A 19710-nucleotide genomic window follows, 5' to 3' on the forward strand; every position below is an offset into this window, starting at 1 on the left:
TTTCATAAATACATATACCAGGAAAACTAATTTCTATTCGATGAAGATACTCGTTCATTCAGGGCTTTCCTAAATACTCTAAAATATATGTGCGTTAGGGGGTGCAATATGGTTTTTTTTAACACGGAGTTTGATGGAAACAGATCAAGCAAAAGAAAACAATCTTGAAAGTGCAAAAATGGTAAGAAGGGAATTAATTGACTGATATTGACTTCTTTAAAATAATGAACTGTTGCAAGACACTGAGGTTTCAAGCTTATTTTAAAAGTAAAAATTTGTTTAAAAGGGCTTAAGAAATTGATAATGATAAAACAAAATATCTGAAATACTTTTTAAACTATGATAGCTGTAGTTTGTTGACTATATAAATGTTTTATGTGGATAACAACAGCTCTATCTGTCATAAGCGCATTAGGGCGTTTAATCGCCGCCTACTGGTAAGAAAACGCAGTACCAAGTCTGATAGGTCATCAAGTTAAATCATTTTAGCTTTCCAAGAGAAGGCGGGCCGATATGGGGGAGGAGGAGGTGTATCACAGTACCACGTCTGCAGAGGTAAGAGGAGAGGGGGTCAGAATAGACTAAAGTCCAGCAAAGAGAGGACAGGATGAGATAGAGACGTTTTATTTGTGTGGAAACAAAGCCTGCTGCAACATCTGGAGAAAGCACAGATTGAACTTGGACAGCCCCAGAGCCCTCCTCTTCATTTCCTGCCTTCAGCAACGACAGAAAAAAAAGTGAAAAGAATGCATAGACTGGAGATTTGTCTGCTGAAATAACGCGAGTTTGAAGTTTAACAAAGGCGCATTTTTTTATTTTTGTCTTGTCAAGTCAGTCTTTCCAGCGTCTAAAACAGGAGAGTTGTGGTTTTTTTTTCCATCTCAGGCGATGTTTTGACAAAAAACAAGGGGAAGATTGTGCAGACGTATATAGGGACATCTGCCAAAGTTATATATATATATATATATATATATATATATACATTTAAGCGTGTAGTTATGATACCAGAGGTGAGATCGGTGGTCCGGCTGCTGCTGCTGGCGGTGGTCTGGGAGCTGAGAGCGCAGGGAGCGACGCAACGGCAGATCAATCCAGAGGTGAGGAAAAATTTCAAAAAATCTTAAAAAATCTAATTCACACACTAACATCCGCACTGGTTCTAGTGAGACAAAACAACCCTCAATTAAAACGTTAATAAACAGGAAAACAGACGATCTGTGAAGTGATCGAATGTGATTAGGGAGGACCCGTGGGAATGACAAATCAGTGCTAAGTAAATATGACCAAAAAGATAAATGGTAAATGTACAGTGCTTTGCCAAAGTCTTCACACCCGTTTAACGTTCCGTGTTAATTTTATCACGTTACAAAGTTAAATATGTGAGGTGCATTGATATTCAACCCCCTCTAATCTGACAGCGTTAAATAAAAATCAGAGACCTTGGGAAGTCACTTAAGTCTTCCTTTCTCTGAAATTAAGGCTCCAAGTCTGTTAAGACATGTCTCTGCCACACACTGCGCATCTTCTTTGCAAAAACTCAAGCTCAGTCAGATTGGTTAAAACGCATCTATAAACCAATAATAAGTCTAGTCACAGATTTTAAATAGGATTTAGGTCTTGACTTTGACATTGCCATTTAGACACATGCATATGTGCTGAGTCAAACCTACTACTACTTTACTACTTTAGCTTTGGCTGTATTTTTAGGGTTGCTGTTCTGTTGGAAGATAAACCTACGCCCCAGTTTCAAGTCTTCTGCAGTCTCTAACAGGTTTAATTGCAGGATTGCCCTTTATTTAGCGCCATGCATCTTCCCATCTTACCTGTGACCAACTTTCCTTTCCCTTCAGGGTGATGTGCTTTGTTAGTTTATCACCACAGAAACTATTTGCATGGATACAAAAAAGTTTAGAGTTTAGTTTTGGTCTCATCTCACCAGAGCGCCATCTTTCATGTTTTCTGTGTTCTCTGCCTGGCTTGTAGCAAACTGGAGTTCTTCTGTCTCTGTGTCAGCAACAGTTTTCTTCCTGCCACTCTACGATGAAGGATAGATTTTCTACAATATTACTGTCAAGGTAGACCATAATATTTGGCCATATGAAAACACCATATAGGGCATGGGGCTTTCTTCTATCACTCTTCTATTAAAAGCTAGATTTGTGGACTGTGTTTGTGAAGCCGTGTATCTAAATACCTTCGCAAGGCGCTGCATTTTAAATCAAAATAATCCATTTGACAGCGTGGTATTTTTGTCTATTTTTTAATAGCTAATACATTCTGTGGTGAGATGGGAAGAACTTTGACCCTGGGTTAGGGGAAACAGCTCATAATGATGATAGCCTCATAAAAACACCCCAAAAATGCTGAGAGGGCAAAAGCATAAAGAGCAAGAGAAGGAAGAAATGTGCAAGTAATGCATGAAGTTGTGTTGTGGTTTGGTTCAGAGACAAGCAAAGTTTTTATTGAAGGAGAGATTTTGAGATGTGGGGGGAGTTGTGCTCAGAGGACATGGGTAAATTTGGGCTAATTGTTGACATATGTCATAAATGAGGTCTGAGCTGCGTAGGGCGAGGTGAGTTTCACAATCTGGGAGGTTCTGAAGCATCTCAGCAAATTCATCTGTACAAGGATCCAGATTTTTTCCAGAAGATTCCTAGCTGAAGGATTTAGTTTTTTATTTTTCAGTCACGATCTGATCCCACTTGTTTAGATTTTGCTGTGATTTGTTTACCCACAGTATTCCCAGGAAGACAAGAGGAAGTTTAGTGTTAATTCAAGGAAGTGACTCAGTTATGAAACTCCCACACACCTGCTTCCTTCAGTGCCATCAGGAAACATCAAGCGCATGTGGGAAACATGGTGTATTTGTAATGGATGTACGAATGAGATCAAAGAATTATGAATGTTTTAAAACAAAAATCCTACAGTAGCGCCAAATGTCTCCTTAATAACTGCACCCTGCCTGTGGCCTATAAGGAGTGGGAGCTGCAGCCGTGCCAGTGGAAAAAAACAGAGTTCAGTTACTGTACTGACCTACATAAGGCTGCAGGCTTGAAAGACTAAGCTGTAAAATGTAAACTAAGATGGAAACCAGAGCGTCTTCCAAAAGTTGTCATACCTCTTAAACCACCTTTTTTTTTTTTTTTTTTTTACATGTTAAGAGCTCAGACTTCTGGAAAAGTATGCATGGTTTTCAATATTATTTACAGATAAAAACCTTCGGAAAATTGGGATGTGCATTTGTATTTGTCTTTACTCTGATACTTCTACATAAAATCCAGTGCAGCCAATTAACTTCAAAAGCCACTTATTTGGTCAATACGTTTGTAATTTAAACTCAGTATAAATCCAGTTGTTCTGTGAAGGCCTCAGAGGTTTGTAGCAGACGATCCCCACAATAAAGGTTGGTTGAAGTATCATGCTGGTGGAATGCTTTTGTTTAGCTGGGACAGGGAAGCTGGTCAGAGTTAATTTGATGATAGATGGAGCAAAATACAGGACATTTTAGAGGCTGCAAAGACATGGGTTTGGGGTGAAGGTTCACCTTCCACCAGAACAATGGCTCTATACATGCAGCCAAAGCTACAGGGGAATGGCTTAGGACAAAGCATACTCTTGTGTTGGAATGGCCCAGTCAAAGTACAGACCTAAATTCAATTTAGAATCGGTGGCAAGACTTGAAAACTGATGTTAGCAGATACTCTTCATCCAGTCTGACTGAGCTTAAGCTATTTTGCGAAGAATTATGGGCAAAACCTTCAGTCTCTTGATGTCCAAAGCAGATTGAGACATAACCCATAGACTTCCAGCTGGAATTGCAGCAAAATGTGGTTGCAAAAGGTATTGATTTACCTAAATGCTAACAGTTATATAAAAGTGCTCAGTATTTTTCAATCATGTTATTTTTGAACTGTGCATTAACCGAGTAAATAATCCTGCAAATAATGCAAATATTGCAAATAACCAGTGCCAAGATGTTTTCTGTTGGCACTGGGCAGAGGAAACAGACACAGAAATGACAAATGTAAATTATCTGTTTTGAAGCTCTAGGCACATAATAACATTTTTGTTTAAGAATTTTTTATTATTATAATTACTATCACAAGCATTTCAAACATGTCTGATGCAAACCTACTTCAAAAGCAGCTGGAACAAAATCAGCCATAAAAAACCCTGGTTAAGTGTAATGCAGAAAGACTCCAGTTTATGTGGAAATGTATTGATTTTTTTTTACCTTTGTTGGGAGTTGAGATAAACACCTGCAGACAGTGCGGCAGCACATGCCACTTCTTGTGGTCAGTGGAGAAGGAAGGAAGTGGTCAACTTTAACCCAAACCACCATGCCCTGTCAGCACCCACCAACTTTTAGCATACACGCACACACATCAGTGTCCATACAAACACCCAAAAATGTCTGCAAGCTGAGGTCATCGCCTATAAAGGATGATAGTCATGAAATGAGATGATGAAGCCTAGACAGGAAAGACAGTGAATGGGGTGTTGCAGGCCATTAAAAAGGAAGGCATTGTGGTGCGTTGAAGGAGTGAGGCAATGTTCGGGAATAAAAGAGAAAAATGAAGCAGTTGTCTCGCTGCATTAGCCAGGATGTAAAACAGTTATGCATGCCTTCCTGTGTTAATAAACCTCACCCCTTTATGCTTGTAAATGCAGTTTAGGACAATTCAGAGGAGTAAACTGGGAAGTGTATGCTAACTTCAGGTTGGAAAAAAGGAAAGAAGGAGAAAAAGGGAGGAAGTGCGTGTCATTTTTGGACCAAACCATTGTTTTTTTAATCTGAAGCTGTTAGCTAGGAGGCAACTTTCTGGAGGAAAACCAGGAGGGGTTCCAGGATATAAGGTACAACTCAAATGAATTACATCATCTTCTGAATGTAGAAAAGGATTATTTCTTTTCCTTCTTTTAACAATCTTCTTCTATTGATTTTTGTCTGGCACTTACTTATTGCTCATAGGACAAAGCTTTTCATCATATGCTTCCTGGTAGATGGGGAATCCCGGGATTCCATATGTGTCAAAGAGGTCTTTTGTAAAGAGGTGGAAGAGGTCACAAAAGCTTCAGCACTGCTTCCAGAAAATCCTCAGGGAAATATTTATAATGTTTCAGCACGCCTGTGGTGAATGTACCTGCCCACACACACAATCAAATCCTATAATGGACAGTTGCAAAGGAATCGGGAGATATAATTTCATGTCATTTGGCATAATTCTGCCACCCTCTGTATAGAGAAAGGGATGTGTAATAAGCAGATGTGCGTGCTCTGTATACCCTGCATGCCTCAGATGGACTCCCATCACCGGTAACCAAAGTTTCTTTCCATTGGCCTTCAGCGAATGGAACAACTGACTAACTGTCCTTTCCTTTTTTCTCATCCTATGCAAAAGAACGCTCCACTGGGTGAGTTGGCATATATAAAACCCATTTTAAATGGGTCTAAATGTGGAAAAAAAACGTGTCACATTTTTAGAACTGTACTTTATGGTCGCTTAGACATGAAGGGAAAAATGGTTAATGCACTAAACATAGTCTACGAGAGTCACCAAAAGATAAATAATTATCACCTAAATTAATAAAAAATAGGTCGGACTGCCCTGCCGTTGGATCCACATGCAGCCATCTGCATGCCGAGGTGACTGAGTCTCCATCAGCACAAAGTGTCTGCATAGTGTACCAAGAGATTAGGTAATGATTTTGAGTCGCTTCAACATTTGAGTAGCACTTGCTTAAATTTAGTATGAGTTGTACACATGTGCGAATTTTAAATAATCATGCGATGACAATATTATTGAACATTGAGATGATGATGTCAGTTGCAACAAATCAGATTTCTTCTCTCTTTTCCCTTCCTCACCTATCATTGAGATGTTTTCACCACTCTCTGTGTGACCTATTGTCAATGTGAGCTGTGGGCATCTACTGCAGTGATGATATGCTATGCTGCACACACTTACACAGCAATGATGGAAGTGTGGGCCCTAATGTTTAGTATATATTTCTTAGTTGCAATTTTTCGACATGTCCAACAAATCTGATGCAACAAGGCTTAGCTGGCAATCGCATCACATATGCTACAGTAACAGATGCAAAGAAAGATGATGCTAGAGTGTTATTACTGTTATTACTAAAAGATGCATACTTTTGTATGCAATTGAAATGCAATGCAGATATATATCATAGTAACATTGTAAAAAAGATTATAAGCGACATTACATCAAGAAGAATTACTGCATCATTAAAAGCCCTATTGAACTACAGAAAAAGCTGTTTGTGGATAATGGCAAACGTGGTCAAGTTCTTCAGCTTATTTGACAAGTGAAGAAGAAGCATCGATCAAATGCCTCAGTTTTATTTAAAGTAGATTAAAGCAATATAAGAAGTAATAAGAAAAGATATATCATTAATGAATAGTTGGAACAGTAGTATGAATCATCCAAAAATGGTGAGAATAAGTCAGTTGAAGTAATATGAGTGGATGATTGCTCCACTTTGGACAAGGCTTTTATGAGCAGAAAAAAGGCCAGAAACTAATAATCAAAAGACTGTATAATACCAACATGTCACTTCTTATCCCACTGTAAATACTGACCACTTCCTCTTCCTGGTTCTGCTTTAGCTACCCAGCCTGTAAGTGCGCTCAGAAATAGCACTGTGACACTGAATAAGACTTTGTCAAGTAATCTGAGGACCCCATGAATGCCTTAATGTTAAAACAAGTGTTCTCTGTCATTCAAGAGAGGTTTTTCTTCTCTGAGCGGAAGCCAGTATTAAAATGAGATGAGGGAAGTATGAGCGTGTCTTTGATTCCAGAAGACATATGCCGCACATTGATGACAAACTTCAGGGCTTGTTGCGATTCCTATCTGTGTTATCTAGACTCATGTAAAATTCATCTTTTTCTTGTTGTGCTCCACTCTTTCTTTCCCACTCATGTAGCTGTGCTGTAACAGTAGCAAACAGTGGGCCTTTATGTGTCCACAGGGGTGAGTCAGAACCAGAAAGAGCTCATTCAGGTTTGAAGTCTTAACACTGAGACCTCCGTGTCTCGCTAGGACAGACAGAGGAGGGTAAACTAGACCTTCGAGGACCTCCAAAGCTGCCATTCAACTCTTGCCAGATCTCAGACAGGGGGCATTAGCATCTTTAATATAACACTAACAAAAATAAGCAGACATAAAGCATGGAATAATTTATATCTGCACATTCAAGCAGTGGTTATACAATTAATGTGTACACTGTCTCTAGGATCATGTTCTAAAATCCTGTAACATCACAATTCTATAGATCAGGAGATCACTAGCACAGTAGGCTACAGCACTGTTAGGCTAAAGCAGGGCTAGCTTAAAGAAGTGCTGGCCTAGGCTAAACTACAGTAATGCTACAGTATGTTAAGGCTAAACCAATTCTACAGCAGTGCTAGCCTAATATGCTTGGTTAAAGAAGTGCTTGAATGAAACAGTTCTATGCTCTAGTCTAAACCAGTGTTCGGCTAAAGTCGTTCTAGATTACAGGAACGCAAAGTTCAAACTGCATGAGGCTAAAATGGTTTTAGAGTACAGCAGTGCTAGGCTAAAGCAGCACAAGGTTAAAGGAGTGCTACATTAAACCAATTCGAGCTGCAGCAGTGCTTGAAGTTATGCTAGATTAAGGTGACATTAGACTATTGCAGTGTTAAATTATAACAGCACTAGACTAGAGAAGTGCTATGTTAAAGCAGTCCAATGCGAGACCTGTTCAAGTTTACAGTACTAGTATGCTAAACTAGTTTTAGACCATAAGCATTGCTTGGCTAATGCAGTTCTAGGCTACAGCAGTAATAGTTTAAAGCAGTCCTGGGCTAAGCAGTTCTAGGTTTCCACTCTGCTAATCTACACCAATTCAAAGCTAAAACAGTGCAAGGCTAAAGCAGTGCTAGGTTGAAGAAGGGCAAAGCAAAACTACTTCTAGGCTAAAGTACTTCTAGGCTACAGCATTGCTAGGTTAAGATAGTGTACGACTATACCAGTTTAGTCTATAGCATTGGTAGGCCAAAGCTGTCCAATGTTACAGCAGTGCTTGGCTAAACCAGTTCAAAGCTGCAGTGGTTCTAGACTAAAGATTTTATCAAAACAGTGGTAGTTAATTGTATCTTTGACATTGCTTTCCCTTTTTACTATGTCATATTTCTCCAGCTTAGCTTTGAAATATAAAAGTTTCGACTGTTGTTTGAGTGATTGAGGGCATGGACAAACTGGGCATCTACATCATCGTTTTTTACAATCTCCAGATATCCTGTGCACAAAAATACGCTACAACCAAATTTTAGTTTTTATATTCCACTTTGAGAAAGCATTTTTTTTTTTATTGCCCATTTCATCACCATAGATTCAGTTCATTTGTGAATGGGAAGTGTGAACACAGCAGAAAATGCCCTGTTTGTCTCTCTTTTGTGGACAGGGCATCATATGCTGTATATTATCAGTAGGAAATAGGAAAAATTGGCCAATAAAAACGATTTGTGTTTATTATTAGTAACAAATAAGTTATGAAGCAAAAATTTAGCTTGTCAGGGTGTGGTTTCCTATGATTATTTAAGCAAATGGGTTTTCCATAAAAGCGGGATAAGGGAGATGAGGAGAGTTAGTGTGATGAGGAAAGGACAGAGGCATGGGGGTGTATGGTGGGTTAACTGAGGTTTGGATACAGTCAGGAGAAATTCCCAGTTAAATTACTGACTGACTCTGCAGCTCAACTGGAGACATTGGCTGAGGTTTGCCCAAGGCCAGAGTCTCACCCTGGGACACTCCCTTACTCCCTGCTCTTCTGCCTCTGTTTTTCTCTTTTTCTGTACAAACATCTATTGTCCCCAATTCAGAAACCCCACCATTCAAAACACATAACTTTGTGCAATTGTTTGCATCAAATCAAAGTACTTCATTCAATGACAAATACAGCATATCTGAAACATAAAACAGGAAATCTAACCACAGCTGAGATCACAGAGTTACTTGCGTACAGCAAAATATAATTTACCGACATTTGTACAACCCTCAGTGTTGTTTTTTGGTTCTGTTTTAAAAGGCAAAGGGTGTAGGAGAAGCTCTGTGGTAGAAGTGTGGGGTAAAGCCGCTGGCACTGGCTCAGATGTCAAACCAGAACCGTGGTAAAAAGGGTTTTTAGAGGAATATCAGGTCAAGCTTTAGCTGAGGCTGAAGGTTCTGCAGCAGAAAAAACTCAGTGACCATGTGCTCAGAATGGGTAAAAAAATCCCTCATATATGGAAAAAAAGTTACTTGAGTTACACAGAATAGCTACTGAACAACTAAAAACTTGAACTTGACATTAATAATCAACCTTTTGAAGGGAATTGTATTATTTTCAGCCCCTCTGGCTTTTTGTTGAAACCTGAACTGTCCTTGGTAGAGGTTGCTCAGTATTAGTCCACTTATTCACTGGGGCGAGTCATGTTGATGGTTGAATAGCATTTGGGTTTAATAATTAAATGGAGACTGGCCAAGTGCTTTTAAATGACGCAACTCCTTCAGGCTACAAAACACAGAGAGAAGTTATTTAAGAGCTTATTTTGGTTGCCAGAGTGGAATGTGTTTTTGCTGTAGCCACATAAAAGCTTCTTGAACTTGTACTCCTTATGCCGTATGATACCGTCTCCCTAGCTGGTTCATCAACAATTATGTTTTGTCTTATATAAAAACAGGAATTAGTTTTTTTTTAATAAGAATTCTCTTGGCATCCTCTTTTTGATTTGCTCTGCAGTCATGGCTGCAGCAGTATGGCTACCTTCCCCCAGGAGACCTGAGGACCCACTCCCTTCGCTCCCCTCACTCTGTCTACTCTGCCATCGCCACAATGCAGAGGTTCTACGGCCTTACAGTAACCGGGACCATGGATGAGAAAACGATCGAGTGAGTACCATGTACACTGAAAATAAAACAAAGTACAAACTATAAAATATGCTGTTTCTGGCCTTTAGATAAACCTTCCATTTTTTTCTCTTACAGGGCCATGAAGCGACCGCGCTGCGGGGTACCAGATAAGTTTGGAGCTGAGCTGAAGAGCAACTTAAGGAGAAAGCGCTACGCCATTCAGAACCTGAAGTGGCAGAAAAAAGATATCACGTTTTCGTAAGTCAGCAAAGTCCCAAGCGAACCAGATGAAGCAATTTTTAAGTAGAAGAATAATGATCAGTTCCAACTGTTTATAAATAAAAATCAAAAAGTTGTAGCATGCATTTGTATTCAGCCTTTTACTTTGAACCGTCTGAAAAAAATCCTGAATGAAAATTTGTTTCATGAAGTTACTCTGTGAAGAAGCCCAGATTCCCATAGTAACTCTGGAGGAGCTGCAGAGATCCACAGATGGTAGTGGCAGCATCATCCAGTGGACACACTTTCCTTGAGCCGGGACAGTGAAACCATTTCAGAGTTGGCTGAAGGATGGCTAGGGTTATTTACAGGGCGATCCTGGACAAAATCCTGTGAAAATCCTACCATGGAATGCCTCCATCAATGTCCAGACCTGGAAAAAGAAGCTGTAATTGCAATAAAACATGCTTCTAAAAAGCAAAATCTCAGGAGAGTTCAATACAAAGGCATAACACACTTTTTAAATTTGAATTGGTTGAAAAAAATTCAAAAACCATGCAAAATCTTTGTTTTATTTCATTATTACTGTAATACTTTATGGTGATCTATCACAAAAAATCCCAATAAAACTAATTAAAGTTTGTTGCTGTAACATGACAAAATATAAAAAAATTGAACAACCAGGGGGACTTTTGGAACACATTTATGTTAATTGCATTTTTATGCCCAATTGGCAAATCTATAAAATCACATATTGTAAAGACATTTGTTCTGCCTTGAATAATGTATAGTCTTATCTTTTCCACTCTCACATGTACTGTGCAGTATCCAGAACTACACCCCAAAGGTGGGCGAGTATGAGACCTACGAGGCCATCAGGAAGGCCTTCAAGGTGTGGGAGAGTGTCACCCCTCTCCGTTTCCAGGAAATCCCTTACAGCTACATACGGGACAAGGTGGAGGAGTTTGCTGACATCATGATCTTCTTTGCGGAGGGTTTCCATGGTGATGCAAGTCCTTTTGATGGCGAAGGGGGCTTCCTGGCACATGCCTACTTTCCTGGCAACGGCATCGGTGGAGACACTCACTTTGATGCAGCCGAGCCATGGACGATTGGAAACCAGGATCTGCTTGGTGAGGCTCTGAGATATCCCTGACACCACAGTAAAAGAAGGATTTTCATCTCTTTACATATTCTCCTAAATGATGAAACATGAAAACCTTTAAATGTTGGGAGTAACTTGCTTCTTTGGAGTCTGGGCCCATTATTTTTGCTGTCACAAGCAAAACTTGGTGCAGGTCCAGACTTGTGTCAGGACTTTTGAGGCAAAAAAGGCTTGGAGGAATGTACTTGTTTTCGAAGTACAGAAACCACAGAAATTTCCCGTGTCAGCCGTTTGAGACAAACTTGTGCTCATAAGACCTTCATCAGATTTTATTTTTGGTCTACTGATGTGTGATAGTAATGTGCTTTTGAGTCATTTTTAAATTAGGGAAGAGTTTTGTTTCCTCATTCTCCCATCCGAAACTTTGTCTCACCAGAATAAATGTTTCACTCTTCCTCAACTCCAAGCAGTCGGTGTAATGAGTCTTTGTGTTCCAGGTAATGATGTCTTTCTTGTTGCGGTGCACGAACTGGGCCATGCTCTGGGTCTTGAGCACTCTAATGACCCCTCAGCCATCATGGCTCCCTTCTATCAGTGGATGGACACGGAGAACTTTCAACTTCCTGATGATGACCGCAGAGGCATACAGCAACTTTATGGTGTGTTGCAGGCAGAAAGTATTACACACCTTAAGCATTGTTTTTTGTTGGCTTTGTTCCTGTAAACTGTTGCCTCTTTAAACAACAGCTTCCCAAAGCGTTGCTATAACTTTCAAATTGATTACTGTTTGGTCCCCAAATGGTTGGCAAAAAATTCATTTTGCTACATTGCAATCACAAACGTCGAAATGTAGGAGAGACCCCACATGTGTCTTTCCGAGCACACTAGATCACTCTTAACACACAACACACAGCAGGAGTATCTCATAAGATTATCTTAAGAGCCATTATGATAAACACCTAAGGCTTCCAAGCAGGACAGTGACCCTAAAAGTGACCCTAAAAGTATAGCCATAGCTACAATGTAATGTAGGTTCAAAGCATATTGATGTGTTAGAATGGCCCAGTCAAAGTCCAGACCATTGAAAATCTGTGATAAGACTTTAAAATAGATGTTCAGAGATGCTTTATATTCTATCTGACTAAGCTTGAGCTATTAAAGGGCACAATAAGTCTCTATATGTGTACAGCAGGTAGAATGTTCTCCAAACGTTTTGCAGCATTAACCACAGCCAAAAGTGGTTCTGAATACAAATGCACACCACAGTTTTCAATTATGTACTCTTCTTCCTCTTCACAATAATTCATTTGTGTTGGTTAACTGGATTAAAATCCCAGTAAAAGACAGTTTGTTGCTGTAAATGTGACAAATTAGTTGTAAGGCACTTTACAGAAAAATCTGAAGTTATGATTTGGTTTCTATTGAATTATGTGCTCACTTAGGATCTAGATCAGGCCTACCGCCCCCTCCATTGACACCGCATCCACCTGACCACGACCCCCAGCCCACCTATTCACCAGACAAACCTCACTTTGGTCCCGACATCTGCGATGGACACTTCGACACCATCGGAATCTTCAGAGGAGAAATGTTTGTGTTCAAGGTAAACTCTCCTGAAAACGTCCTTATTTTGTTTACGTCTGTTTTTTTGTGTGTTTTTTTTACTGTCGGTCCATAGTAAATCTATGTCTTTGTTTAAAATTTCAGGACAAATGGTTCTGGCGAGTACGCCACGGTCGTGTGTTGGATGGATACCCCATGCCCATTGGTCACTTTTGGAGGGGATTGCCCACTAACATAAATTCTGCTTTTGAAAATGAAGAGGGGAAATTTGTTTTCTTTAAAGGTCAGCCAATATCCTAAGAGTAAACCCTTTTTGTGTAATCATTAAATGCCTAACATTGTACATGCATCTCCTGTTGTTGATCTTTGTCTCTCTCGCTGCAGGAGACAAGTATTGGGTGTTTAGCGAATCAGTTCTTGACTCTGAATACCCCAAGTATCTTAAGGAAATGGGCTCCGGACTTCCCAAAGACCGGATAGATGCTGCTCTCTACTACACCCTTAATGGACAGACATTTTTCTTCCGAGCTAACAAGTTGGTCAACATCTGTGTGTGGGCGGTTGTGTGTGCATGTAAAATAAATAAGTTGTGTTGTTTATAGGGTGGCAATTCAAAGGGAAAACCCCTACCCTACGACATGTTTGATTGTTTAAACAAAAAAACTAAATGACTAACTGAATTTAAAAAAATGCTTCCTATGTAAATACAAAAATAAACTATATGAGGGAGTTAAATGCTTAATCTGAATCATTTGGTTGAAAAATCCCCCCATTTTAAGCCATTTTAAGTGTAAACAGCCACCTACATTGTGATTAATGCTTCAACATGAAACACAAGCAGGGACATTTTTGGTCTGTGTAGGCTGAAAAACAACAAGGGGACATTTCTATGTTCGACAAGCTTCTGTAAAGTTGTTCTCTAGTCAGCTTACCTACAGTAATCAGATGTCATGCAGTTTGCATAAAAGTGAAGGAATACTCAGCAGTGGAAGGCAAACAGATGGGAGATCCTTGAGGTACACTACATGAAATAGGCACCGAAGAAGAGGATTATCGGCCAGTGGACACAGTAACAATTTCTCTGGCCAATCCACCTTTTAGACCAACAACACATTCAAACTTTGTAAACAGTCACAAGAAGATCATAAAAACTCCTAAAAGTGCTGTCTCAGTGCTGTGTGCACAAGTTTAAACTTCACCCAGACACTGTAATTATCTAGACAGATTTGGCCTGGATTGAAAGCAACCTTTTACTGAATTTCTTTAAATGCAATTCAGATATTGGCCTACACTTAGGCTGACCATTTTGATCAATCATGGCATGGGTGTTCAATTTTAAAATACCAAGCCATCTGGCATGACCAATCCCACTAAAGATCTAGTTCAGGGTTCAGATCTCCCTAAGCAAATTGTATATCTAATTTCTGTTTGAAGGTCATTGAGAAAGTCCAAAGTCAGGTTTTAGGTTTTTGTGTTAAACCTTTAAGTTTGGAAGGTGTGCATGTGAGCAATAATTTACAGTAAGTGCTCCTTTGCTTCCCTTTCCTCAGGTATTATCGTTTCAATGAAGAATCAAAAAGAGTTGATGATGGCTACCCCAAATCTATTGACACATGGCAGGGTGTTCCTGACAACATCAAGGCAGCCTTCATGAGCAAAGATCAAGGTTAGCATGCGTAAACATCTAATATCCCTCTGTGATGTTATTACTTGTCAGAGGTTCTTTTTGTTTTTAACATTTCAGTCTTTCACCCATCAGCGTATACCTACTTCTACAAAGCCAACAAGTACTGGAAATACGACAATCAGAGGATGCGTGTGGAGCCTGGATACCCCAAATCAGCTCTCCGTGACTGGATGGGCTGCCCCAACGAGGATCCCAAGACAGATGGAGGAAGAGGCGGCAGTGGCCATGATAGAGACAAAGAGAAGGAAAAGGAGCGGGAAAAGGAAAAGGGACGGGAGGATAAGGACAGAACTAGAGCTAAAGACAGGAACACAGAGAATGAGACAGAGACAGAGGAAGAGGTGGATGTGACCATTATTGAGACGCGTCAGGGGAATGGAGCAGTGGCTGTGGTGTTGCCACTGTTCCTTTTGGTCTGTGTGATTGCCACATTGGCAGCCTTGGTGTTTTTCCGTATGTACGGCACTCCACGCCGAATCCTGTACTGCCAAAGATCTCTACTAGACAAGGTGTAAGTGGAGGAGGGGCAAACGGAGCAAGGGAGGAGAGAAACAGGAAAAAAATGGGAGCAAATTTTCAACAGATAGCGAATCAGGAGAGAAAGAGCTGAAGGAAAAGTGCAAGACATTATTTTAAAATATTCTTACCACTGCCTAATTCATCCATCTCTTATCTCTTAACCACTCGATCCTTGTGTTTTCCACTCCTTGTGTCTCCGCCCATCCTCCTGTGTTAACTGACGCCAGCTAGTTGCTGTTTGTTTTAGCGATTTTTCAATGTCTTACTTGTAGTTTTTTTTGCTGATGGTAAGGTTTGTGTTCTTGTGAATTTCCCGTCAGAACCTGCATGTTCGCAATGCAGAGTGAAGCATGTTTCTTTGCATGAACACCCGCCTTCAAACAGTCCTTCCCCTCTTGAAACATGTTGGAGTCAGTTTGGACAATTAAAGGGAAACAAAGCATTCACTTACATCCTCATAAAGCACTACATACATTCATCAGTTAAAGCCATTCATACAGCTCATTTGTTACCTTTGTGTTCAGTGATGAATTTTGTCATGAATGATGTTGTCATTAGTATTATGACTGTTACTATTGTTGAATGTTTTTTTTTGTAAATTGACATTAAAACGTCCTGCTGGACAGAGACATACACTTTGGAAAGTGGCCTTAATTTTATACATGTGGGGACAGTGAACAGGGAAATGGGGATATGTATGCTTGAAACTTGATTGTTTTTTTATACACATTGAATCTATCTCAAATGAAAATAAATTGAAGATTTAAGAAAAATGACTCCTTTTTTGTCATTGTACTTGAACAGTTTTTTAATTACGGTGCTACATACCTAGTCAGGGTAAAAGCAGTTTTGACAATAATAGTAGTGATTATGATTATAATGACAACTATTCGGTTTGAAGAAGTGTGTGTACTTCCTTTTTCTCTTTCCTCTTACACGAATAAAGTAATTTTAAAAGGCTTTCTGTGCTTTAATTCTCGCTTGCGCTGATCAAGTCTCTTTTCCATCTGGTCTTCCCCAGTCTTCCTAGACCTCCAGGTTTCTTGTTCCCCAACCGCACCATTGCATTACCGGGGCTCAGGAACTGGCAGGTCCTTAAACTGGGTCGGAAAATGCAGAGCGGATCCAAATCTTAAGTAGAAACAGGGATGAGGACTATTGTATAAACCCTGCTGCTGCACAGCAGAAAAACATATCTAAACTATACAATTAGAGAGAAAAAGAGTGTGTCTGTGTGTGTTGTTACCTTTCCATGCTTATGAGAACCATAAATGGAGCACAGGATAATGAGGACGCAAAAGCAATTAAGGACTTTGTTTTCTTTGTGACTTAACATTTAAATCCAGGATTTAAAAATCTGCAAAAAGTTGAATTGTCTACTTTTTTAATAAATCAGTGATTGAATGCAGAAAATAAAAGACCTCACTATAACAGCAATACAAGCACACATGCTTGTATTTTGCCATGCTATAAATTGGTACAATGCTTTACAGAAGTGTCCCTACCCCTTTCACATTTTTTCCTTACAGCCACAAACCTAAGTTTATTCTATTGGTATTTCATATAATAGACCAAGACAAAGTACTGCACAATAGTAAACCATAAATTTCATCCCTGACCTGTCTGGTCTGTTCCTTCGTCTCCATGATGCGGTTTGTTCACTAATGTTTAAACATCTAAGGCCTTCACAGAACACCTGGATTTATACTGAGATAAAATTCCACACAAGTGGACTCTATTTATAAATTAGGTGGCTTCTGTAAAAAACTGATGCACTTGATTTTATTTATGGGTATCTGTTTTAAAGGGACTGAGATCGTACGCACACCATACTTTGAAAATTTTTGCTTTTATAAAAATCCGTTTTCTTCCACTATTTGGTGTCTATCTTTCACATAAAATCCCAATAAAATACATCAAGGTTTGTGATTGTAAGGTGTCAAGTGGCAGGAGCACATATGCAAGTCACTTTTTTTTTGCACTGTATTTTATGCACAGTGTTTGTGTACATAACCTTACATCATGATTCAATAAAGGCTCCAACAGTAAACTTAGGCGTCTCCCCTCTTCTTAATGACACACTCCCCAAACAACCTCCATACAGACGTTACATTGCCGTAAAGAGATGGGTTAGTGGGGGAAGGTTAAACGCCTCTATGATATGCTATGATTACAGAAACAGGGTTTCATGCTGTTTAAATGATGAGGTAATTTTCCGATTGTGCAAAGATTTGGGGCGCCCATTTTTTTTGTTATTCCTTCCCGGTGTTTTAAAGAGAGAAGTCACGAGGCATTTTAGGAGGAGAGGAAGGAGGAGCAAATGGGGGGTGTCAGTCACATTTGGAGGCCAGAGATGGAGCAGAATTCCATGAGCAACATCTGGAATTCCAACTGGATCATGTGAGGTCAGACACACAGCAGGACACGGCGAAGGGGGATGGGAGCTGGATCTGATCTATTAAACTATCAAAACAGTAAACAATGAGGAATTGTAATAGCTTTTTAAATGCTCTTCTTCTAAGAGGGATTTAGCAGAGTTTCTTTCCCGTGGACAGTTTTTATCTCACTCCGCTGTGGCTTACAAACAAGTCCGACATTTAACTGGGGGTCAGTATTTGATGTTTTCTGTCCTGTGTCAGCTGACAATGCAGAGCAGAGAAAAGAATTGCTTCAGCATAATTCTTCCCCACTTCTTTGTGTGTAACTGGAGAACTTTTCTTCACTGTCCAGGAAATGACTCACTCCTTTTTTACAAAGCCCGACAGAAGACCACACCAGCATGTCCGGGCCTCTTTTAGCCATCTGAAATGGAAGCCATTTCAACCAGACGCAACCCTGCGGAATAAAATGTTGGACTGCTGCAGCAAACTGAATGTAGTCATTGCAACAACATTTCAAATGCAACATTTATTAGAAAGTAGGCTACAATTAAAATGACTTTTAACTCAAGGTGAATCTCAGAAATGCTTTTATTGTTTTATTTTATTCAACTGTTAGAAAAAGGAATAGACAAACTGCTGTCATTTTAGCAGCTTGATACCAAACTGCTAAAATGTTTGGTTTTTGTAAACCTTTGCTTCCTAATGAGCTAAATGATTTTAATGGTCTGATATAAAATGCAAATGAACCACTTTAGCACGTGAAATATAACTAAGGAGGTCTCACTTTGCCAATTATCCGAAGTTCAGTCAGATTGGATGTAAAGCATCTGTGAACATGTATTTTCAAGTCTTGCCACAAATTCTCAATCAGATGTAAGTTTAGACTTTGGCTGTATGTCTCATTTTTGAGATAGAAAGTGAATCTCCTAGTCTTTTGCAGCCTCTAACTGTTTGTTTTTTAAATTGCCTTGGATTTACCTCCCTAGACGTCACCCCGCAGCATCATGTTGCTACCATCATACTAAAGACAGTGTAGGCGTACAGTGTTAGTTTTCTGACCATGTCTTGCATTTTACAAACATGCCAAAACGTAAAATTATGGCCTCAACTCATAAGAGCAAAATTGTCCTCATTTTTATTAACGACTGTGGATTGTATCCAACCTGCAAAAAGAAACATTTTACAGTGTTCCCTATAAAATACATTGAAGTTTGTGGTTATAACCTGATAAACTGAAAAAAGATCTAGGGGTACAACATTTTTCAAGTCACCTTACTTGTAGAGCTACAATATGAATTTGTGTTGTCCCTTAATACAATTATTTTGTTTCCTAATTAAATTAATAAAACAATAGAATATTTTTGTTTTACCATTTAACTGAATTTGTTTCATTTACACAGCAGCTAGATTTTTGAGAGATGGCTTTAAAAGTTCCTGCTCCTCATTATGCAAACAATTTTGTCCTTCCTTTTCCTTAATTTCAAGTATTACCTTCTATTTTTCTACATACAATGCATCTTCACATCACATCCACTAACCCTAAATGACCTCCTTTCATACATTCAGTCACATTCAACATAATTACCAAACTCCTTTCATGTGTCTGCATTTCCCTGAGCTGCATGCTTTCTTTGTAAAGCTGTAAACAGCCTGCAGCCTGGTGAACACAAACTCACAAGCAGGGAAAGTCTTGCTCTTACTTCATGTGTCCTTAAAAAGTATCATGATGTTGGTGTAAACTCCCCAATGAATGGCAGGAAATGACCAAGAGAAAATACTTACTGTTACATTTTTTTTTTTTTTCGCTTAGTAACAAAGATGTGACAAAATGGAAAAGTTGGGAATTACTGCATGGATGTAAAGTTTGCATCTGGTTTTCATTTCCGTTAGCTAAAGCTTTACCACATCTTCAACCACCACCCATATAACAAATAGGAAGAGGGAGGATGGTCAGTCATCTCTTGTTCCTGCACTACATGCACAGACACAAGGTATCCACAGAAACAAAAGCACTCCACTGTAATTACATTGTTTTTTGTTTGTGTGCAAAATTATTATCAACTGTTGGGAAAGGAAAATGAGTGTGAGAGGGACAACCTTTAACTGAAAGCGTGAGATGGGTACTTTTTCTCTTCAGCTTGCACATCGCTTGAGTTAGTCTGCATGGTTTTCCCTTTGACAAGAGATGAAACTTAAAGAAGGGAACAATTTCCAACACTGACACGGTTACTCATAAGGCTGTTTGTTCACTAAGGTTCTCTAACAAATCTCTGAGGCCTTCATATGGAGGTTTGGATTTATACTGAGAGTGAAGTACACACAGTGGGACTCTATTTCATTTTTCATTTTATTTTATTT

The 19710-nt window shown here is 39.3% G+C and overlaps 1 protein-coding gene and 1 long non-coding RNA gene across 2 annotated transcripts; both read left to right on the forward strand.

The window, feature by feature from the left end:
• The first annotated feature begins 572 nt into the window (after nucleotides 1-572).
• mmp14b (matrix metallopeptidase 14b (membrane-inserted)) lies at nucleotides 573-15931 on the forward strand. Its single transcript, XM_047368383.1, has 10 exons — nucleotides 573-1097; nucleotides 9769-9917; nucleotides 10014-10136; nucleotides 10923-11230; nucleotides 11700-11861; nucleotides 12645-12805; nucleotides 12910-13048; nucleotides 13150-13300; nucleotides 14316-14431; nucleotides 14525-15931. Exons 1-10 carry the CDS (start codon nucleotides 999-1001, stop codon nucleotides 14965-14967), a joined length of 1851 nt encoding a protein of 616 aa, XP_047224339.1. The 5' UTR covers nucleotides 573-998; the 3' UTR covers nucleotides 14968-15931.
• A 1246-nt stretch (nucleotides 15932-17177) lies between these two features.
• On the forward strand, nucleotides 17178-17920 carry LOC124870613. The gene is made up of 2 exons (XR_007038827.1): nucleotides 17178-17578; nucleotides 17702-17920. It is a non-coding gene; the product is annotated as an uncharacterized LOC124870613 (long non-coding RNA).
• The last annotated feature ends 1790 nt before the right edge of the window (nucleotides 17921-19710 follow it).

The sequence above is a fragment of the Girardinichthys multiradiatus genome, chromosome 6 (genome assembly GCF_021462225.1).
Source record: "Girardinichthys multiradiatus isolate DD_20200921_A chromosome 6, DD_fGirMul_XY1, whole genome shotgun sequence".
Taxonomy (NCBI): domain Eukaryota; kingdom Metazoa; phylum Chordata; class Actinopteri; order Cyprinodontiformes; family Goodeidae; genus Girardinichthys; species Girardinichthys multiradiatus.

Excerpts from the sequence above, each read along its gene's own strand:
- mmp14b (XM_047368383.1), top strand. The coding sequence starts at position 999 with ATGATACCAGAGGTGAGATCGGTGGTCCGGCTGCTGCTGCTGGCGGTG. Across the intron at positions 1,098-9,768 it reads AACGGCAGATCAATCCAGAG|TCATGGCTGCAGCAGTATGG; the intron begins GTGAGGAAAAAT and ends TTTGCTCTGCAG. Across the intron at positions 14,432-14,524 it reads CTTCATGAGCAAAGATCAAG|CGTATACCTACTTCTACAAA; the intron begins GTTAGCATGCGT and ends TTCACCCATCAG.